At 42.7% G+C, this 22490-nt stretch overlaps 2 protein-coding genes across 6 annotated transcripts; both read right to left on the reverse strand.

Annotated features, from left to right (window-relative positions):
* Positions 1 to 132: 132 nt before the first annotated feature.
* abl2 (c-abl oncogene 2, non-receptor tyrosine kinase) lies at positions 133 to 16275 on the reverse strand. Of its 5 annotated transcripts, none has more exons than XM_049719479.2 (11): positions 15671 to 16275; positions 9140 to 9301; positions 6871 to 7166; positions 6532 to 6804; positions 6263 to 6347; positions 6017 to 6194; positions 5762 to 5946; positions 5525 to 5677; positions 5361 to 5450; positions 5072 to 5248; positions 133 to 4458 (listed from the first exon to the last, which is right to left on the reverse strand). In XM_049719479.2, exons 1-11 carry the CDS (start codon positions 15876 to 15878, stop codon positions 2708 to 2710), a joined length of 3558 nt encoding a protein of 1185 aa, XP_049575436.1. In that variant the 5' UTR covers positions 15879 to 16275; the 3' UTR covers positions 133 to 2707. The 5 variants fall into 5 exon arrangements, with proteins under 5 accessions (XP_049575436.1, XP_049575461.1, XP_049575426.1 ...); XM_049719504.2 differs by having other exon boundaries at positions 133 to 4418; positions 5041 to 5248; XM_049719469.2 differs by having other exon boundaries at positions 9140 to 9304.
* An 884-nt stretch (positions 16276 to 17159) lies between these two features.
* soat1 (sterol O-acyltransferase 1) lies at positions 17160 to 22025 on the reverse strand. The gene is made up of 16 exons (XM_049719519.1): positions 21910 to 22025; positions 21419 to 21573; positions 21178 to 21236; positions 20789 to 20931; positions 20542 to 20601; positions 20342 to 20449; positions 19976 to 20261; positions 19828 to 19906; positions 19401 to 19485; positions 19282 to 19327; positions 19075 to 19204; positions 18908 to 19005; positions 18730 to 18828; positions 18419 to 18554; positions 18188 to 18333; positions 17160 to 18112 (listed from the first exon to the last, which is right to left on the reverse strand). The coding sequence occupies exons 2-16, from the start codon at positions 21570 to 21572 to the stop codon at positions 18047 to 18049; spliced, it is 1695 nt and encodes a 564-aa protein (XP_049575476.1). The 5' UTR covers position 21573; positions 21910 to 22025; the 3' UTR covers positions 17160 to 18046.
* Between the last annotated feature and the right edge of the window lie 465 nt (positions 22026 to 22490).

A 22490-nucleotide genomic window follows, 5' to 3' on the forward strand; every position in this document is an offset into this window, starting at 1 on the left:
GTGCGAAGGTACTTTTATTGAAACACGAGTTCCTAAAGTATATTTGTAAAATAAATGTTTTATTAAAATAATATAAAAAATCTGCCCATAATAAATATTGATATTGACGTGAAAAGACCAATAAAACAGTGATACAATGTTAATCAATATCTTTATTATTTACAATAGACTTAACACTGATAAGCAAACTTCACAGTAATATATGTGAGCTTTAAATAATAAAAAACAAATATATAATTTGTACATTTAAACAAATGCGTTAACATTTTTTTTTTTTAATGCATGTGTAGTTTCACATACTCCATGATGGCGTTTCTGACTGTGAGCGTTGGCTTTCATTGCACTTCAAACACTTTGGTATAAAGATGAGCTGCAGAGCACTTTCCAAGATAGGGAGTAAAGGTGTGGAAGAAAACAAACATGAGAACAATGAAGGCAAGTGCAACGACAAAAAATAATGAAAAGTGAACATTATGTCAGCATTGTTTCAGGCATGAGATATGAAGACAAAGCTCAATTTATTCATAGACCCTGTTACTTCAATGTATTTCAAGGGGGGTGACAATTTTATTTCCATCTTTGATGACACTCCATCATTAAACATGAGAAAATAGCTCAATAGAGGAAAATGACAGAAAAATGAAGTAGCTCAGGATAAGTAATAAATGCGTAAAGCAACAGAAATATGACACATGCATGTTTTTATGAGGCTGTCGATTCTTGAAAGAAATTTGCTCACATAAAAGGCACCAAGAATCACAGAAAAACGACATTTCGCTTGTAATTTGAGACTCACAGTATATGTAAATGTATGTGTTATGGACCTGCAGTGTTTCACATGCAAATGTTAGAAATGTACGAGGCCTTATCCAGTGTACATTAAGCTGTGAGCCCAAATAGACAACGTGCTCTCTGCGTACTTGTGCATACATGTACAATTCTTGCAGCTTGTGCTCAATAAGTAGCCAAGCAGCTTGGACTACAAATTGTGAAAAAAATAAATAAATGTAACGGCACCTTAAGAGATGAGATATTCATGCTGATGAACATTTGATGACTTCAGAATACATTCAGAAAGCAGATGGATAGGCCTCAGTTTAAAACAGGGTTGGGGACCCTTTGTCCTATCAGGGGCCATATCAGGGTGCGCGTGTGTGTTTTAAATTCAAAGTAAAGTACTCAGAAATTCTGTTTTTAGAAATGGGCCAGATCAAATTTGCCAGCCTTGCTGTTACGACAACATCAATTGTTTTCTGGATTTGAAAAAAACCCAAATATTAACTCCCAGCCCACTCCCTCCCAAAATAGCACTGTGCTTTTAATAATAATAAAAACAAAAATAAATTAAAATTCAAGTTCATACATAGACATTCTAGAAATCATTCTTTAACCCAAATAATGTACAAATTGCTCATGTGCTCGAGACAGACTGTGGATTAGCCTAGAAAGAGTTACAACTGTGTGATTAGTGTGATGAGCACTCAGTGTGTTTGATCTGTGTTTCATAAATTGCAGACGTGAGGCACTGAGACCACAAAGGCTACACGGAGTCCTGCACTGTCCATAAGATGCAAGTACACTTGGAGTAGAAAAAAAAAAAAAAAAGCTGTCCCAATTGGCCTAGTGGTGTGCTACCCTGTGCTCCTCTTAAGAATGAAATGCGGTGAGGAAGGACATCTAGAGATCAACATTGAAATGCTGTTGAGAATGTGGCAGGGGTGAAATTCATTCATACTGTAGGCCGAAAAACATTCATTTTCTCTGAATACTGAGGAGAAATTACATTTTTTTTATAATTCAGCACTGAAAAAGGCCATGGTGTACACCGCCATAATGTACAGTTTACCAATTTTTTTTTCCATATCTTGTGGTTAAGTTGATCAATTGACTTGATTTGTGAGTATTAAGATAATATTCATAACCCGTACTTAAATCCCAAGTACTGTACTGTTTTAAAATAGGGATAGACAATCATTAAAAGTGAATGTAAATTGAAAATTTCTTTAAAATTTGACACACCAGACAACGGTGTTAACAATCCTGCCAAATGTGAATAAAAAAAAAAAAATTAAAAAAAATCACCATGTAAATAAATGAAGTTTCAAAATCGAGAAAACCAATCAACCAGTAATCTCCTTTAAAAACACCCAGCAGTCAATTAGTTAATTGATACCATAGTCAATCAAGGAAATTAGGTCAAACGCATATCCCTATTATAAAACACAGATCCCATGTTGTAAATCAAACCAACAAAATGCTGACGCTGTTTCCTGTCTGCTAGTTAAAATGGCTTCCAATAATTAGTAATGGTCCCTCAGTTGCTAGACACGATGCAAAATGCTCCAAGAAGAAACACAACGCACCCGAGCGATGAGTCACACATTCATGAAACAGGTCAGTAAGGCTGAACACAATCGACAGACTGACACACAAGCAGAGCGACAATCTGTGCTGGCGACATTCATTTCACCATTATGGCCGGCGCGAGGCAAACATTTCACCTTTTGGACTTGAACGGCGTTTGTTTTGGCGGTTGTCAGAATATGTACAGGTCAGACGGAGCCAAAAAAGAAGTGTCCACACTGGCGTTTTATGAAACAACTGCTTGTAAACAATAAAAAGCTGACAAGTTTGTAGTGATTTCTCTGAGGTACTTTACACATTGTTGTCATGTCCCAAAACGGTTAAAGATGGCGGTTAGCGTCGGCTACCTCTGGACTACATCGCTAATCTCTTTAATGCAGCTGTGCAGGTTGTCCAGTACGCTATTGGAGCCCAAGCAGTTCAGACCTCCGCCACCTGAGGAGGAGGCTCTCAGCTCCTGCAGGCTGAGCTCCAGTTTTCCCACCGCCTCACGGAAGGCAAACTTGTTCCTCGTCTGGGGGATGCAGTCCACGTAACCTGAGCAGTAGTCCAGCAGCTGGTGGCCGGCGTCCAGGACTTGGCTGCTGGAGGGGCTTTCGGAGCTGGTATGGAGGACGCTGCTCAGGCACTCGGCGCACTCCAGGAGGGCCTCGCGGCTGATCCGCTCCAGCGGGACCCTCTCCGACGGTTGTCTGGTTCGCCGCAGGGCCACTTTGGAGTGTGAGGCCCCGTTGGCCATTTTAGTAGCAGGAGGCACTTGTGGCGGTGGCACTGACGGTCTGCTCGTGGTCGTTCCACCCGGCAAGCGGCCCGACCTGTGACTTTTTAAAGTATCTCCGTTGACTTCCACCGCTCCTGCTGCTACTTGCTCCTCTCCCTCGCTGCTGTAGGAGTGTTGTATGCCGCGAAAGGTCGGCGGAGGAGGCGGGGCGCATTTGGGTTTGACCAGTCGCGGCCTGTCCCGGTCGGCTTGGTGCTCTGATAGCAGTTTGAAGCGGTTCCCCTGAGAGTCCAATCCAACGAGGTGCACGTCGCCCGGGCTGTTCTTCAACGTGGGGGAGATGAGAACTGGAACTTTGTGGTTGTGCGTTTGTGCTCCTGCTGCGCACGTTGACGCCGCTGAACTCTTTGAGGGGGACGACCAGCTTTGCTGCCTTTCCAGTCCTGCCCCGCCGTCATCTCTACCCTCCCTCACCCGAGACGTACTGTCCGATTCACCGACTTCCCCTCCGACTCCGGGCGCCCTCCCTCCTCCGGCAGCGCTCCGGGGTAGCAGCTTGGCTTTGGGTCTTTCCCTGATCTGTGCGGTCCCCTCATCCATCCTCCTGAGCAGAGTTTCAGGAGCACGTGTGGTGGCCCCGTTCTCTGGCTGGGAGGTGGTTGAAGCAGTCCTCTCCAGAGGAGTCTTAGCACTGCGGTTCCTGGGTAAAGTCAAAGCAATACGTTCCAGATCTGGCAACCCGGCTGACATTGAGGAGGTAGAATTGGACCTGGGTAAGGGTTTAGGCCCTCCAACCATGTTTCCACCATCCCCTGAGCAGACTGCCTTTCCTGTCCGCAGCCCGAGGGTCTTTTTGATAAGCCTGGGGGTAAAAAATCCGGCGAGTCCTCCCCAGCTGCTACCGCTTGTTACCTGCGAGATAATTCCCCCGCTCGAGGGTTTCTGTCCAAATGCGGCCCCGCAGCAGCGCGATTGAGTCTGGGCGGGTTCGCCGTGGGAATGAGAAGGGGAAGCGGAGAAGCCACCTAAACTGTCCGACTGCGGTAGCGGAGGCGGGGGGCTGAAATCAGCAGTGGGCTCATATTTCTTGTGCGGTTGCGTTTCCATCTCCCGAAAGGAACTGCTCCTTTTGGGAGGCGTCGGGAGGTTCTGTTGGTGTTGGGAAGACGGCGAGGAGGAGGAGGAAGACGATGACGACGACTTCTTCTTGATGAAGGAGCTGAAGAAGCTAGTCTTGCGATCTCGGGTGAACGTGCCTGTGTCCAGAGCGTCCTCTAAAAGACTCCCGGGAGATTTATCACGGGGTTGCTGTTTTCTGGGCAGCGCCGGGGAACTGCCTGAGCGTCCTTCGCTTCCTAATAAAGAAGTCCAACCTAAAGACGAGGAGAAAAAAAAAAAATTTTTTAGATTCTTCCTGGGAATGATTTATTTTCTATAGCACTTGTCCTCATTGGGGTCAGAGGTGAAGCGTCATTTACATTTAGGGACAATTCAGTTTTAGGGAGAACATGTTAACTCCACATACTATAGGAAGGTCGGAGCGAACATGCTAACCACTCAGCAAAAAATTCCAAGCAGTTTTGTTTATTCTTTTAATATGATTAATGCTTTGATGAACTTGAGGGTGGGTCAATAAAGTTTTTAGGGACAATGACAGAAAGACAATCATGCATCACAGACAAGCACACGGGACCAACATTTTATTATCAACATTGAGATGGAACATTTTAAAAATTTTCAATTTGTGCTCAGCAACATGCCTTAACTCATAACTAAATTACTAATTGCCTAAAATGCACACTTGGGAATGGACAGAAAGTTGCACAGGGGATCAATCGGTGAGAAAAATGACCGCCCTTCTCCTCAGGCGGCGGGCTTGGCGACGCTGCAGATGGCTTTTGGCGTCAAGGTGACCCGGAACCGTTGCTGGCCTGTAATGTGGTGAACCTGATTGCTTGGTGGCGAGGTAAGCGTGTCTAGCTGTACCTGAAGGACCGTGCGTGCCGTGGTCTGGCCTCCCGTCGAGCCCGCCCTCGATGTTTTCCTTGTTTTCCGTGTGCTTGAAGATAGTGCGGGATTTGGAGGGCAATAAGGGAGTGTCGAAAGAGTGCAGAGGACTGCCGTGACCGGAGGATGCTGTCTTACAGAGCTCCTCCGCTACCTCTGAAGACAAAAAACAAAAGATAGAAAAATAAGGTCAAGTATATCAACCAATCTGAAGTCAGAATTTTCAGGTTAAAAAACAACAACTTTGTTTTAAAAGACGAGACGCTACCTTCTGAGATGCTGGAGTCATGGAACATTGTTTCAAAGGCTTGGTGGATTTCCGCAAATGATGGCCGGTCGAACGGACTCCACTGCCAGCCTAGCAGAAACAAAAATCATGAGAGTGAGTTCAAGTCGTAATCACAATGACTTGACAAAAAAAAATCTACTTACATGCTCTCATGAGTTCATAAACCTTTGGCGGGCATCCCTCAGGCTGTTCCATTCGGTAGCCCTTCTCGAGAAGATCATAAACCTGAGACAGATCGATGCCTGGGTATGGAGACATGCCATAGGTGGCTATTTCCCATAGCAGGACTCCGAACGCTGTAACACAAAGTGGATCATCAGCCATGTGAGCAGGAGTACGGCGAGATGAATTATTGACGTGAACGAGTGCATGTTACTCACCCCACACATCGGACTTGATGGAGAAGGTGTTGTAAGCGAGGCTTTCTGGTGCAGTCCACTTGATGGGGAACTTGGCCCCAGCGTGTGCAGTGTAGGTGTCACCAGTCATCAACCTGCTCAGACCGAAGTCTGCTACCTTCACCACGTGATTCTCACCGACCAAGCAGTTCCTCGCCGCGAGATCCCTGATAGCAGAAACCATTGTAATATTTCATTTGAATCCACACAGAATAGCATCTGGTGCTTTCTTCTCACCTGTGGATGAAGTTCTTTTTCTCCAAATATTCCATTGCGGAAGAGATCTGCGTGGCCATGTAGAGAAGAACCACAGCATTTACTTCTTCCTTATCGCAGTCTCTCAAGTAGTCCAGAAGGTTGCCGTGCGGCATGTACTCCGTCACTATGTAAAATGGGGGCTCCAACGTACACACACCTGTGGGAGAGGTAACTTTAATATTTTTCAGGGAATGGAAATTGGTAAAAATTAGACAAGATACTGACCAAGAAGCTGAACTAGGTTTGGATGTTTAACCTCCTTCATGACAGCAGCCTCTTTCAAAAATTCCTCGACTTCCATGGTGTCCTCCTGTTATTAAAGAAGCAGGAGAGACATGTTAGAATAATTTTAAGAGGAGTGAATATTTTAGTTAGACCGGATTGAGCAAAGTGAGACAGCATTACTATAGTCTACCAGCAGGTGGCGACTTACAACCATAATTCTGCTCATTGGCAGATAATAAAATTGAAATCAAGGTATGAGATCTTCTCACCTTGAGTGTTTTGACAGCGACAGTGAGGTTGTACTTCTTCCACACGCCCACGTACACCTCGCCGTACTGGCCACCACCTAACTTGTGCTTCATGGTGATATCAGTGCGCTCCATCTCCCACTTGTCGTGGATGGGCGACACGCCGTACACGGTGGGCTTGTTGCACTTGGGTGCCGGGTAATGCAGTGTGGTGACCAGGCCGTCGGCTACAGTGGAGTGGTGGTGGACCAGCTCAGCCAGGGTGGCGAAGCGGCTCTCGGATGTCACATACACCTTGAATGGCGGAGGAAGGGAAATCAGAATCATCTAAAATATTAACCACCGGCTAGTTAATGCTACCTTTCCATCCGAGGAAGTGTTGATCCGGTAGTGGTAGACTCTCCCCTCGTAGCGGAGGGAAATGGACAACTGCCCGGGACTGCTCTCGCTTTCTCGGACAAGGAAGCTGCCGTTGATGAGGGATGAGAGCAGGTACTCGGCGGCGCTGCGTGACACGGGCCCGTGGTACCAGCTGTGCTTCTCCAGGCTGTTGACAGGTGTGATGTAGTTGGAAGGGACCCAACCCTGGCCGTTCTTGGAACGGACTTCACTCCACTCTCCATTTTGGTTGTAGCCCAACACACGCAGCTTCTCCCCTGGGCATACAGAAGATGAAATGTTCTTCCTGTGTGACAAATAATTCTACAAATTGTGAATATTTTCACATCATGACCTCTTAAGAGGAAAATAAAACCTCAAAAGGAATTATTTGGGGTTTTGCTGTAGAAGAAGCTTGGGATGGGAGGAGAACACAAAATAAATAAATGCAGACTAAATGAAAACATCAGTTTCTGATTAAAGTAATATTGGTGGGAGGAAAAAATGGGTCAAAATGACTGAGTCCACCAGCTATATGCGCCCTGAAGATAGTCAAGATGTGTAATCAGGATTAAAAAGCCATAAGACTGAATCTAATTACATAAAAAAATAAAATAAAAAGGAGGAACTCAACATGGAGTCTTGTCATCAGGCAAGAATGTTGGATGAGGATGCTTTGATGGACACGACTACAACACAAACAAACCGGGAGCGGTTTGAACAGATTGCGAGTGTGACTGAACTACATCAAAAGCTGTGCAACAATAATAAGCGCCAAGATGCCATGCAAGCGCCGGGCAGAAGCAGACATGTATTGACTTGGCGTCTCGTCTCCGTCTGTCTCTTGACGTCAGAGCTGGAGACGTGAGGGAGTGGAAAGGCACGCGCTCCTCGAAACCAAGGAAGGGCGTGATTCAATCATCAAACATGGCTAGTTACCTATTCCCTGGACAGAAAATAAACAACCTCAACTTACATATGCAAAAAGAAAAATATATATATATTACTAAGAGCCAGGGTTTTAAAAAAAATCAATATTTTTTCTTTTTGACTAAAGTAAAGCCACACGATGATGCAGTGCAGCAGGAAGTCCTTGAGTTCATCGCCATTATTATTCCAAGAGCTCCATGCCCTATGAGAGTTCCTCCAATTATTAAACAGAAGCTCAACGTCCGGACCGTGCACACTGTCCGGTGAGTCACAGTGAACATGACGCATCATTTACACACACACCAAAACCAGCTGTCCGGGAAACGGCCGTTGCAGACAATTAAGATTATGATGATCGTTGGAAATAAATACGACTAAGCCCGCTGTTACGTTACCGACTGAACTACTTTGAATATCCACTCCGCCATTCTTTAATTTCCTTTGCAGGACTGGAAATACTGAGTCCCGCCTTGGACTTTCGAGTTGATGACTCCGAGCAGCTAATTCGTGCTTGTGGTCAAATCCTCCTTGCTCAAAGTAACCCACCTGTTGATGTCAAATTCCAAATCATCTCCATATTTTCTTTTCCATGTCATGGCCCAGGTGTCCCAACATTTCTTCTCAACCTATAGCTTTATTGCCACACAACATTCCAATGGTATAACTGTAAAGCTTCTCATGAAACTGTTTCTTTTGAAGTTACCAGGTAATGCAATTGTGTTGCAACACGTGCTTGCATGGAAAGGTGTGGGAGGCGTGTGTTGGTATAACATCACGTCACGTAGCAACAATCCTTTTTGATGATGCAGATATATTCTACAGAACAGGATTTTAAGCACGTCATGGCTAAATGTCATCACCGTAATTCGTTAAATTTGGAACGCCTAACCTCAAAACTGTGAAACGGTTATTTCACAAAGTCTATTGTCATTTTAAATATTTTAAATTATGCCAATCTTTTGGGATTAAAGTGAACTTCTTTGAAAATGTAAACTGAGCACTCTAATCTTTTTTTTTTTTTTATCTTACGTGACCGTGCAACTGCACCTAATAAAATCTGCAAATTTCATTTTCCTAGATTTATCCAATATACAGGACTGTCTCAGAATATTGTGATAACGTTTTTTTTATTTTCTGTAATGCAAAAACAAAAATGTCATACATTCTGGATTCATTCCAAATCAACTGAAATATTGCAAGCCTTTATTCATTTAATTTTTGTTTTTTTAATTGCATTACAGAAAATAAAGAACGTTATCACAATATTCTAATTTTCTGAGACAGTCCTGTACATTTCATTGAAATACATTTGTGTGTTTACCTTTAGTGATGCTGAGTGTGTTGTCCCCACTGGCCACAAAGTCATAAAGTGCAACAAACAGGTTGGGGTCGCTCTCGGCCGCCCCCAGGAGGTTCTCTTTGGAGCTCCAGCGTACCGCTTCTGTCAAGGCTGCAGAATCCAGCCCAAATGGCCTGTGGAGAGCTTCTGGAGAAAAAGCATAACCAAAAAGAAAGACAAAAAAGAAGGGAAATAATTAGTCAAAAGAAATAAACATCAAATGTGACAGCTGAAGTTGCAAATATGGGATGACTCTAAATCTTCCTGATCAAGCTGGTGTACCTGCTTCTCCAGGCCTAGGACTCTCTCTAAAGCCAGTGTGAAGTTTCTGGCCACTAAGGGCCGCCCAGTCTTCCTCAAAACTGTTTGCCTGCAGGCACCTCAAAATCATTACTCGTGACAAAACGACTCTTGAAGCAATCGCCCCTAAGGTCAGGTATGATCTGAGCTAGCACCGTGTGCGTATTTAAAGAGAGCAAAAAGGGAGGGGCTGGGATGAGAGTGACGCTACCTGACCGGAGCGCGGTGATAATGTACGTAGGTAAGAAAAACTCACACCCACAAAGACTAGCTTGCGATTGATGAAGCGGAACATGAGTAGCGGAGATGAACAACTGCTGCTAAAGCCGCTGCGTGTCAGGACAGCTGCAGCGGGAGTGGGAGAGGAGGATGATGAAATGAACTGACGCATGACAGAACACCTATCTACTGTATTTCACCACATTTTTGCTATTGTCAGCTATCAACATCCAAACAAAGGCCAGATTTTATTGTTCATCCAGAATTGCTGGAGGGGAAATAATAATAGTTGATAGACAAATGACCCAAAAATATTTTTCTCACCTAAACATCGCAATGAATTCAAAACACGCAGAAGATGCCCACCTTTGTTCTGGACCAGCATGCACTGCAGTTCTGCACTAGCCGCGATCTGGCTCAGCCATAGTTCCCAGTACATCCTTGAGCTTTATAATCTGGCTCCAAGTAGGTAATCCAAGTATTGATTGAAGAAATACGAAGGGTTTGAAAAAGCTAGTTCACCCTCACCCATGAAGTTTATCCACCAAAACATTGCGCAAGAATCCAATTCACGTTTTGATACACGTGGGGAGCAGAGAGAGCCATGACTGATGCCCCGTGTGATGTGAGGGATGACACATGGGAGGGTGGGAGGATCCGAGACATATGTTTCGGTGGAAGTCTGGGGACTATGGTGGATCGTCACGTTACGTTGGAAAGATGGGAGCTGGGCTAGAATGTGCGTGTGGAGTTGGAGGCTCGGACTACAGCTGCAGTCAACAGCAGATGGCTGGTCTTGTCCCACTGGGAATGAATGAGTGAATGTGTGTGTGTGCGTGTGTGTGTGCACACACAACTGCATGTGACGTTAAGCCAACTGTCATAGCCGCTCTTCTTACATAGCTGAATATCAAACTCACTTCGAGGAATGTTTTTTTTAATGAGATTAATACTGCATACATTATACACGACTCAATTTTGTGAAATCATCAAAATCGCTTCAATGCTTCATGTGACAAATATACGATAGAGCAGGTTGCTTTTTTTTTCATTTGGCCCAAACTCAAGCCACTAACACTGTAACATCTACTTGATTGAGCAGTTGGTCGTCACGTTGCGTGTGTGTGTTGTTAGCGTAGCATATGCGCCCTCTTGAAGAAACTGCTTTGTGTGGAGTTTACCAGAAGGCGACTTAAGGGGCACGCCAAGAAGCCAACAGAGGTGACCCTGATATTTTGTGACACCGTTCACTTGGACCTATCCGGCAGCTGCTCGTATGACCGATTAGCAGAGGTGTCAAATCCAGGTCCAGAAATTAGAAAGCGTGCCACAGTTTGGAAACCCTCAAACAACAAAACTACAGCTCATGACTATGTAGGTAAGTGATTATTTTTAGCTGCTAGTCAACAAAACAAAGCAGCGTGACACCAGGAATAACTCTACAGTGCATATTGGTGTAGACAAAAGATGGCTGCCTGCCTGCAGGAAGCCGATCGTCAAACCTGATACAATGATCGCCACATGCACAAAAGATTACGTAAGCGAGATTTGTCTCGAGGCGCTCCTGCGGCAGACAAAGACAGAAAGGAGTTTGATTGTTACAAGCAAGAGAGGATAAAGCTGAAGTAAGATTAAAATAAAACCCTTGGACTTTTAGGCATGGAGGTCACAGATGCTTCAAAAACCTCAACATTTGAACGCTTTGAAACATTTAAAGAAGCACTCTGAGAAAGTGGAGGAAAAAGAAAAACGTGGGAGTCAGCCAGCGTCATGGAACACATTATGCTGGACTGTGGAGGTTCTGACAAAGATGACCCTGCAACATTTATGTCCCACCACAGCCTCAGAGCGTGATTATAGATGCTATGCTAATTGCTAACATGAGTAATGAGGTGTGTTCAAATGACAATTATCGTTGTACACCTCAACAGATGTGTTTGAAAACCTTGCGTTTCATTTCAGAATATTTTTTATGGCAGAAGTTCATTTTCTATTTATTTATTTTACACCTGTACCACCCCCCAAAAATATTTGGCTCTCCAAATACCACCATAATGACCAACATAATAGAGTATTCATTAGAAACAAGGCAAAGGTTCTCTTCCTAAAAAGAGTATGTAACATTATCATAAGCCGCTGTAAAATTATGTACAGTTTGAATGTTAAATTCATATGAGCCTAAGATCAGTCCAGCAAAGCTAATGTCCTTGCTAACGGCTCGCTAATCCAGAGCTAGCGCAGAGACCTTAAGTAAAACTCATGCCGCTTGTCTATCCGTCACTGGATAACCATGTGACCAGATATCCAAAGTGTGCCACAGGGCAGCAGTGAAAAAAGATGGCTTGGCATCAACATTCAGAATTGTGTGACTTCCACACTAACACTGACAGAAATACTTTTATATCACAGTACTCCATTTTCCACTCCGGTGCAACTGAACTCAAAAGAACACATTACATGCCAAGGGGGTTGCTGGAAATCTGCCAGAAAAACACACACATATGGACACACACAACTTGAATATCTGCTATGTGTGTACTATACATGGAAATTCCAAGCCAACTCTCCAGCCTGCAACCCAGAAGATAAACGCCAAGGATAATGCCAGCAACAGAGGTCTGATCCTGGAAGCCAATCAATGTTTAACAGGCTTGGCAGCAGGACTTGCCCTCTCCGACACTATCTATTTTTTTTCCCCCCTCCGCAGCACCATCACGGCTAAGCCTTGTAGCGAAGCCGCTACTTAAACACGAGCCACTACAGCAATTTGGCTGTGGAGCTCTCTCTAAAGTTGAAAACATTTTGTGTTCTTAGGATGACAGATGCATGGAATGGTTTCACCATCTGTACAGCCAACCACGCGCTGTTCTAATTAATCCCGCCTCTTTAATGATATAAGCTGCAAGAGAGTCCAAGCCAAGGACTAAAAGACTGCGGTTTTTGGGGAACTAAAGAAGTTTGGCTGGTAGCCGACGCTAAAGCTCAAGGCAGCGATGCAGTAAAGCAGCATGCTGTGACAAGAACGTTCCATTAAAAAAAAAAAAAAAAAAAAAAACTGATGGCTTTTTAATATTTGGCAAAGTATAATTTATATGCAAAACAGAGCTAATTTCTGTGAGGATCTACAATGATGCCCTATACTGAAGAATTTTAACACATTTATCATTTGGGATTTAATTTAAGGCCTGATTGGATTTTTGATTTTCAGTAACCAATTTTGATTCAATTCCTTAAAACCTTTGCCTCATATTAAAACCAAAAATTTGTTTTTATTTTAATATCTGTATTTTCTCCTTCTTTAACTTTACCAAAACAAAAATGAACTAATTATTTTGAGTACATTTTCGATCAGTGAATCGATTTTTTTTTTTAAACAATGCATATTTAAACTGTTAAAAATCGATTAAATAAATTTTAATCAATTTCAATTTTCCATACTGAGGTATCCAATCTGATATAGCCAATCAAATCAGTGTAAGGTCTGCTAATTTTTAAACATGAACCCATCAAAACCTTTTTACCTCTACCAATCACACCTACATTCTTACTTAGTGAGAAAACCTTTTTTTAATCCACCAAGAGAAGGTGCGGCCATGGCTCCTCCTGGTGGATATCGGCAGTCACAAGGCCTTACTGACCAACACGTTTTGGACAAATTTGGTTTATTGAGGTCTAATCAAGTTGCAGTAGCTAAATATAGGATTTCTCACACATTATGTTATGGCTGCTGTGCGGCTTGCTCTGGTTATTAAGGCTTTACTAGCACACAGTCAAAGCAAAAGTGGATTTGTCTCTAATCCTATTTCACCCTTGATGCAAATCAGCTTAAGTCCATGGATCCTGACTCCAGGCATTGTCGTCTAGCCAGGACATAAAAGTGCTTCAACATATACATTTATTATAAGTCTAAGATCATGTCAGAGTAAATAAAAGACAAGAAATTATTTACAAGTAAATTAAATAAAATCCCAAAATAAATATTCAGAATTTGGCTTGACTATGACGTCACAGGTCACATGACTGTCTGTTGAGGTAGAGGAAGTCAGAGCTGTTGAATAAATAATGTCTCGAGAGAGAGTCTGCTTGCGGCACACCTGAGTTCGAGACAGGAAGTGACTCACCTTGTCATGAATGAATTCCGAGGGGGGGAAAAACACGACCGCAGTAGCGCATGAGGGGATTCATAGCAAAGCTTTCCTGTTTCTTATCTGTCCATTGGACTGTTTTGAAGCGTCGGCATGCAAGATGGACCCTCGACATTCACAAAAGGGACTGGACAGCAACATACGGGCGTGACCTCAACAGACAATCAAATGTTCCTCAAAAACTGGCACAAAAAAGAAATTATGAGAAGTATTCCACATCTTGTATTTATTCATGTTTACTATAAAAACTCTATTGCTTATAATAACAATGAAGGGTCATCATCATAATACTGTAAGACTATCAGGCCATGCAGTCATTATAACAACTCTAAACAACAAAAAGAAGATGGAAGAAATTCTGTAGCAAATTTGACAAATCACCAAAGGGATCAAATAAGACCTACATAATTTATTTTAATCGACATAAACACAGACTTGACACTTCAGGCAGTGAATTAAAACAAATAGCTCCTTTCACGAAGAATAACAATTCTTCATCACTGTCAGCGCATTTCAATGAGAGAGCACTTTAATAAGCAGTGAAAGACTTTGGTCCTCATTCTCTCCTTGTTCTATTATTATAGACTTTGAAGACAAAAATCTTCCCTTGCAGAGTGGCAGGCAGTATGACTTCTATAAAAACGACACTCTTGTTTCCCGGCATGAGAAAGCAGAATATTCCTCCTGCACTCAGTAAATCTGTGCTTCTTGGGCTTAGTTTTGATACGGCCAGGGACGGGAAATCCTATCCATTCCCAAAAGTCCCCATTGTCTGTGTGTCCTTGTCCACAACACGACTGATAGCAAGTTGAGTTTAGAAATGCAGGATGCCTTCCCTGTATTGTCACACCAAAAGTAAAAGCGTCAAAATACTAAGATGACAACATCCAAACTAGCTCGCAGGCATCCTGTCATCTCCATGACTTGAGTTTTTATTCAGATGAATAATGATAACCGTAATAGCTGCCCAAGGTACCATTGTCATAACTCAACACATTCCAAGTTCATTGAAAAAAACTGTCCTCGTTCAAGATGAGATAACAAAAATTGCTATTCAACAAAAAATGTCCTGTACAAATATTCATTCAACAATATATTGATCTTGGAAGGAATTAAATTGCTAATTTGAAAGTAGTACAGAACACCCGGTCACCAAGTTAATCGCAGTAAATCCAACCTTATTGCTTACAAATACTCTGTTTATTCTTAAAAAACTCATCTAATTCATGACATCTAAGAAAGCGGTGATCCCACTAATCCCCCTCAATAGGAGGACAGACGTTGGGATATTGCAAAAAAACAATTACTTGGGAATAATCTCGAGTGAATGAGCGTAATCTTGTCACGACAGAAGGTGACCTAAATTATTCAGCAGTGAATCAAACGATGCATTCATCTTGCTGAGTGTGCTGTAACAGTAGACGAAAAGAGACAGGATGCAAGTGAGCATGACAAAAACACCCGTTTATTGTCCTTATATGAAGTTAATGGGGTGGAATCGCTACGAAACCTCCGGAGGCGAGGGATCACTGTTTACCGAAGCGACTATCAGATGATGGCATCCAAGAGGGAAATCATAACAATCGACGCCGGAGGCAACGAAAATTAGGCATCGCCAGGTCACATGATCGAACTTACGGTGTTGTTCAAATCACATACCCGTCAAGGTCATCTTAATGTAAAATTTGAGCAAACAATAGGAAGGAAGATGAATCAGTAAAAAGAGAGTGAAGATTTTCTCAAGATTATTTCCGCTAACGTCAAACTAGCACGACCCTGCTTAGCCAATGCTAATAAGTTGCAAGAAATATTAAGCCAACTTCCAACAAACACTTGTTAAGGTATTTACCTGAATGCTTGGTGAATATATTGATCGACGGGTCAGGCACGTTGATCGCAGCGGACCTGCCCGGTGGTGTGCCGCTGTTACAGCCGGGTTCTCGGGGTCTCCTCCCGGCGACGCTCCCCCGGTTCCCCTTCACTTGGGACGCGTGGGGCTGTGGCGGCTGCAGTCCGGTCGATGTGCCCTCACCGACGCGGCCTACCTGCTGTCCCATCCCGGTAGTTTGTCGTAAGGACGTTCGGGACAAAGCGAGCAAACCCCCAGTGCGCCTCCGGCTCACATTCCCCTGCGCTGGAGGAGCGTGCGTGCAGAATAGTGTTCCTCAATCCCCCTCCTCCTTCTCACCGCTAACTATCGCGTATTAGCTGGCTTGGCTAAACAGCTAGCTGCTCTTAGCGGCAATCACAGAAATCCAGAACTCCCCCGGGTTTTAAACCTTAAAAAAAACACCCCCGCTGCGTGACAGCGACCGTCTTTACTCCAGGGGAACACACGTCGTCCAGGAAGAAGATGAACGAGAAGGTGTTGCTGAAATGTGGAGCTTTTTTCAAAATGCTGTTGCCGTGGTCCGGCTACTGCGCGCCCCCTCTGACGCCGCCATCTTTACCGCAGAACAGAAGATGTGTTGCACAAGGCGGCGGGGGGTTGGCTGGGTTGGCTGGGTTGGCTCTTCCCCCGGCGCTCGGCGTCCAACGCATCTTCTCGTGTGGACTGACAGGCCCAAACACCCCCCCCCCCCCCGGGGGTTCTGACAGTCGGTGACAGTCTGATTGTCAACCCCAGACCCCAAAACCCATTAAAAAAAAAAAAAAAGTGTTCAATTACATTTCTCCAACTTTTCACTCTAAATATTCAAATGTGTTTTGTGGAATTATGGAGTCCAAATAATGCATAAGAAATGCTAATTTGTGTGCACAACTTTTTTTGCATGCCATATTTGTGGCTAATAAGAGATCAATATCTATATGCATAAATCAAATAGATAGGCTCCACAAGACATCCTTGGGCAAACGTGGTTAAAAAGCAAACTATATTTTTGTTGAAGGCTTTATGTATGATTTCCTCTGAGTGAAGCTCCCATTTTAGAAAAAAAAATGTCAGAGCCAGGCTTTCTCATCCAGTATCAGCGTGTGACTTCACAAAATTGCATTTACAAGCATGCCCAAAAAATCCAATAAACACACGCCCAAACCTTGAAGGAAGCCTTCCCAGAAAACTTGGCATCGTTACAGCTACCAAGGACGAACATTATAGATCAAGAATGAGATGTCATGCGAGTCAAGGCAAGTGAGCGAATACTTTGTAATTTAGTGTATTCTGAAACAATGTGAGGCACTTTACAAGTTATTTCTGTAATAATAAATGTATAAATGTAATAATGTTGCTTCTATAAAAATGTCTGCATATTGTCTGTTCTAAAGTAGTTAAAATGAAATAATAAATATTTTGTTACATATACAGTACATTCAATAGTTTCCATGAACAAACGCCCAGCTCATACGAAGGTAAACCTTTAATACAGTGCCATCTTGTGGACAAATAGTGCTCTGCAAGGCTCGCATTACACTCATCTCATTACAGTCACACATCCTGCGTTGAAATATTACAATACAAAAAAAATACAATCAGCGACATCAAACGTGCAAGGAATGATTGTATCGACAGAAATGTCAACTCTGATGGTAAATTCTAGTCCTTAATACTGAGAAAAGAATAATATTATTCAAGTGCTTAAACATCCTGACAGACTGCAGCCACAAAGCTGAAACAAATGCATATTATTAGACAATGATCACATTGAGGATGAAGTCTCATTTTGGTCCCTCAAAATTCTTAATGACACAGAATGTCTGGCCAAGCCAGTACAAATTACATTGAAAACATAGTTGATACAAATTACATTAAATTGATATTTTCTTTTTTTTTTAATATATACTATACTATGTGATGAAAGAGTGTCTCAGAATGTGGATTGCCAAACGAAATGGCTTTTATGATCAGGATACAAATCGCTGGCTTTGTTAAATATTAACTATAACTGCATGTGTGGATTATTTATGCATGACAGTTGCCACACCAATGAATGATCCTCTTATTGGCACAAGGCGTGGATCAAGTCAAGGGGATTTGGAAATTCATGTGTAAAATACCATGCATACATCCATTCTTTTTGGACACAGAAAATATAATTAAGGCATCAGCAGTTTGAGTTGGGAATGAAGACGCTTTGGCTTATTACATCTCTTCCATACATTCTTATGACAAATTATTATTATTGATTGTAGTGCAATAAACTAAGAAAAGCAGCAGATGGCAAGTGTCGGGATATTAACAGAAAGGCTGGCCAATGTGCGTCAGAGCCGCAGTCCGGGTCACAGCCTGTTAATTGCTCATCACACTTCTCTTACAAGTCCACGACCGAGGCTGCAGTAAGTCTCGGAAGGAGGGCTGAAGCAAAAATATAACATTAAATTAATTTTTTTGCAAACACAATCAATGGAGAAAAAACATTACTTGTCATACCTCATTCAGGGGGCAGTAACGCTGAGCATACCACTCCTGAGAATACAAACAGATGATCACGCCGTGGCCCAAGAAGAGGGAGGTCCACATGATTATATTCCAGATGGGACCTTTCCTTTGGTCATGGAGGATGAAGTTAAACATCACTGTCAAAAAGTAAAGAGAATTCATCTTTTTTTTCCAGCTCTTCCAGGAGAAAACAGAAAGCTTCAATGTTTGTTGACGTCTTACTTCCAAAGCACATAAACAGACAGAAGAGGACTGGATAGAAGAAGCCGAAGCAGATTGCAAGGATGTACTCGTGGACGACAGCAGATACTGTAAACACAAACAGCATGGCCGCTGTTCGGAAGCGCTTCTGGGAGATCTGGAATCACAAGGGCCAAGTCAACATAAGTGACAAGCTGGTTTAACTTCAAACACATTTAAGATGTTTGAGTCTAGTTTTGCCACAATATTTTTGTGTACATAATTGAATTTGAGGAAAATTGTAGATTGATAATACAAGGATGGTTACAAAAAAAAAGTTCAGACGCACTCACCCAAAGGAAGTCCTGATACACGTAGTAAAACAGCCAGTCATGGACGACTACATTCCAAGTACGGTAATAGTTGGCAAAAGACGTTGAGTTCCACCAATCCTATGGGGTGAAATTAAAAAGAATTACTTTGACCACATACAGGAAGTTCATTTCAAGAGTGAGCAGAAGGTGTAGGCACCTTATAGAACATCCGATCACCAAAACGAAGCATCTCTGCAAATGCATTCAGCCAACAGTGGAGGAAGGCAAAAAAGAACAGGAAAAGAACCAACACTCCTGAAAAACAATCAACAACTTGAATGTGGCTCAGAAAACATACGCTGAATAACGAGTGGCTGATCATACCAGGCAGGATGGAGGTAAAGACTCCTAGGACCATGGCCCTCAGGTCAAAAAACTGAAGACTGATATAGCGGAACTGAGGGATGCAGAGCCGGACAAATACGTAGTACGTATAAAACAGACAGCCAAGTACCTGTGAGGAAAAAACAAATTTGAACTGGTAAGCTAAATAGTCACGTATTATTTGAGAGTTCAAAGAGGGACTGGTACCTGCAGTAACTTTGTTGCCACATAGCCCCATCTAATTGTTGGGCTCCTGCGTTAAAAATATGACAGTTAATTCAGGTGCTCTATCTTTAGTTGTGCTGATAATTGTCAATAATTGATACCTTGGATATTTATCTCTGTAGATAAGGGTAGGTGCAAACAAAAAGTAGACATACTGAGAAACACGAGGGACCACTGGGCCTGGGCCTATAGATGACAGAAGAGACTAATTAAAAATTTAAAAAAATTATGTGGTATACTAAATGACTATTGACTCATAATCAAATACTTGACATCAACAACAAATGAAAAAAAATAGACACACTAACAAGAGACTTTTATCCATCTCAGGGGCGGCCATGTTGCCACTTGCTGTCGACTAAAAATGACATCACACTTACTCAGAGGGAACAACCAATCATCTCTCAGCTTGTGACCAAACTCAAAAAACAGGTGAGTTGTGATTGGTTGTGACCTGGTAACTGTGATGTCATTTTTAGTCGACAGCAAGTGGCAAAAGCAGTTAGCAATTCCCATGGGGGGACTTACTTGACTTGTCTGCAGCCCAGGCCAGAACTCTTGGTACATTCTCTCTTATAAAGGAGTGAGCTTTCATCATGAGTCTCACCTGTTATGCAGAATGGACACAGCAATTTTTGTAATTGTTCCAACTACCATTAAAACACAAAAAAAATACCTGCTCCAGGATGACGATGAAGCACGAGGCCGGGGGCAAACTGTTGACCACAACCACATAAGTGGGTAAAAAACCAAGGCCAAAAAACTGGTAGAGAAGGAACACGGAGCCAAACAGAAAGCTGTAAAGCCGATGGTGACCGGAAGAGTCGGACTGGGTCTGTGTCCAAAGCTTGAACAGGGGATAGGGCACGGCTAAAACTGAAAGGAACATAAAGATCCACGTATACACCACCAGTGGGAACTGTCCAAATGCGTAGACCATCAGGTCAAAATCTAGCACCAGTCTGAAAAGACGAAGCAGACGGGTTAATATCCCAAAAGTAAATAAATAAATACAAATGATCAAACCACTCTTGCATATTACCTGCCTTCATCTAGGAAATCAACCACCAATGTACTGAGGATGAAGAGAATGAGCAAGGCAATAAACATGTGGTAGATAGTCCGGATGTGGTTCACCTCAAAGAGCTCGCTGTAAAAAAAGGAGGGGGGGGGATGACTAACAAGCTGGAATCACTTGATGGCGAAGCACAAGTGTCAGGCGGTGAACATTTCTCCGCTTACTCAAGAAGGGACCTGCGGCTGACAAACTGTTTGCCCTGGCCATGGGGAGGTCGGAAATTCCTGCAATGGCCAAAATATATTTCAAGAGGCAGAAGAGATAACGTCACGCTATAAGGCACAATAATTCATATATCATTAATCAATCGAAAGATCATTCGGATCGGCCCAAATCTTCCTTCAGTTTATGAGTTAGTGTACCTAATGAAGTGGCCAGTGAGTGTTTATGTGCTGTGGTTTTTGCAAATACCCGAGTATACTTCTGTCCTTGTCCGGGGGTGAGAAGCCAGCAGGCAGGGGTCTAGGCTCCAGTCCAGCCGACTCCTCGATAAGGCTGTCCATGAAGTCGTTGACACGGTTGTCAAACTCACGCATCAAGTCCTTCTTCAGGCACTGTGAAGAGTGAAAAATTCACAATAATAGATTTTTTACAAAAAAAAAACACTTTACTGAAGCCATTGCTTACAATACCCCCCGCCCAAAAAAATTAAACATATGTTGAAAGACAAAGTTGCACAACAAGGACACCAGCATGATTCACATGGAAAGAAACTTGACGTCACACTGTGGTTTCCTGAGAAACTCATTCAAATGAGCATGATGAACTTTCCCCCCCAAACAAATGTTTGAACTGCTGACCTCTGCTTTCTTTTTCAGTTGTAGCTTCTTGCTGATCATGTGCTCCACCTCAAATTTCCCTGAAATTTTAATAGACACACACACACACACAAACATTGTGTGACTATGCAGCGTGGTGAAATACACACTGGAAATGTGTTCATTTACAGATTCAACACAATTAAAATTCCCTGTCTATTTGATCCCCTGCTAAATTTTACAAATTGACCAAAATTCAAATAATAATGTAAACAATTCCTACCAATGCTGTTATCATGACTGTCTCCAATGGACTGATTGTGTTCCCCTCCTGGGCTACACTCGCCATTCCCTGGGCTATCCTGGTCCGAGAAGGTGGGCATTTGGGCAACGTTTCGGTGGCGGAACCGGACGCCATTGTCATCCCCGTTCTCCATCCTGGAAAGCAAAACAACACAAAGTTTTTGACTCACATTTCACCATGGACTAGAATTTGAAAGATTTTCAGTGGCACACAAAACGACCTCAGTAAGTCAAGTGAATTAGTTTCACATGACTCTGTACCACCAGCTAGCAGCTAACAGTTAGTTAATATAAAAGTCAATGAGCTGCCATTTATTTCACAAACATTTAAACACATATTTCCAATGTTATGTTGTGTGTAGCACCACAAGTGAGAGCTAGTCAACTTAGCCAAACTATGGTAGCCCAACAGGTTCGAACTCGATATTGGTCAAATAAAAAATACAACCAAAAAAAGAATAAAATACTTACGTGAGAACCTCTCGAGATAATTACACTCCAACGTGTCCACGGAGCATCCACTTTGCAGCCTTTGAGAATAACATCAAAGTGAGCACTGAGCGACACTGGACACACGCTTCATTGCGTCAACGGTGAGGAGATGATAACCGGCCTGCTCGACGCTCATTGGCTGAACGCCTCTCCTCCTTTTTACGTCATCAGGAATCGGTGCATTTCCGCTACAAAGACACACGGGTGCGTTTATGAAAACTATGAATATCTCTTTCAGTTATTTTGTGACATTTTTATTCCCCCAGTGGTGTTTTTGTGGTCGGTGATGCCAAATTATATAATGAGCATATCCCGTTATGCATTTTTTACCTCATAGTGGTCAACTATCAACTTAATTGTAAATGCTTGGGCCCCCATGTGAATGAAGGCTTGTACATCTGCCCGATTTTAACCATTTTATTCCACAACCATGTGTACATTTTTCTAAATTATATTTTATACAGGTACAGTAGCTACATACTATCATGTGAACATCATGTACTTCTGGCCACTTGTAATATACTACCATACATAAGTTAAAATATTATTTATTAGTTTTT

Source organism: Syngnathus scovelli, chromosome 10, assembly GCF_024217435.2.
Source record: "Syngnathus scovelli strain Florida chromosome 10, RoL_Ssco_1.2, whole genome shotgun sequence".
Taxonomy (NCBI): Eukaryota; Metazoa; Chordata; class Actinopteri; order Syngnathiformes; family Syngnathidae; genus Syngnathus; species Syngnathus scovelli.

Excerpts from the sequence above, each read along its gene's own strand:
- abl2 (XM_049719469.2), bottom strand. The coding sequence starts at position 15,878 with ATGGGACAGCAGGTAGGCCGCGTCGGTGAGGGCACATCGACCGGACTG. Across the intron at positions 6,195-6,262 it reads AAACCTAGTTCAGCTTCTTG|GTGTGTGTACGTTGGAGCCC; the intron begins GTCAGTATCTTG and ends CCTCTCCCACAG. Across the intron at positions 5,249-5,360 it reads TGACTCCAGCATCTCAGAAG|AGGTAGCGGAGGAGCTCTGT; the intron begins GTAGCGTCTCGT and ends TTTTGTCTTCAG.
- soat1 (XM_049719519.1), bottom strand. The coding sequence starts at position 21,572 with ATGGAGAACGGGGATGACAATGGCGTCCGGTTCCGCCACCGAAACGTT. Across the intron at positions 21,237-21,418 it reads CAGTCATGATAACAGCATTG|GGAAATTTGAGGTGGAGCAC; the intron begins GTAGGAATTGTT and ends TTAAAATTTCAG. Across the intron at positions 20,262-20,341 it reads GATTTCCTAGATGAAGGCAG|ACTGGTGCTAGATTTTGACC; the intron begins GTAATATGCAAG and ends TCGTCTTTTCAG.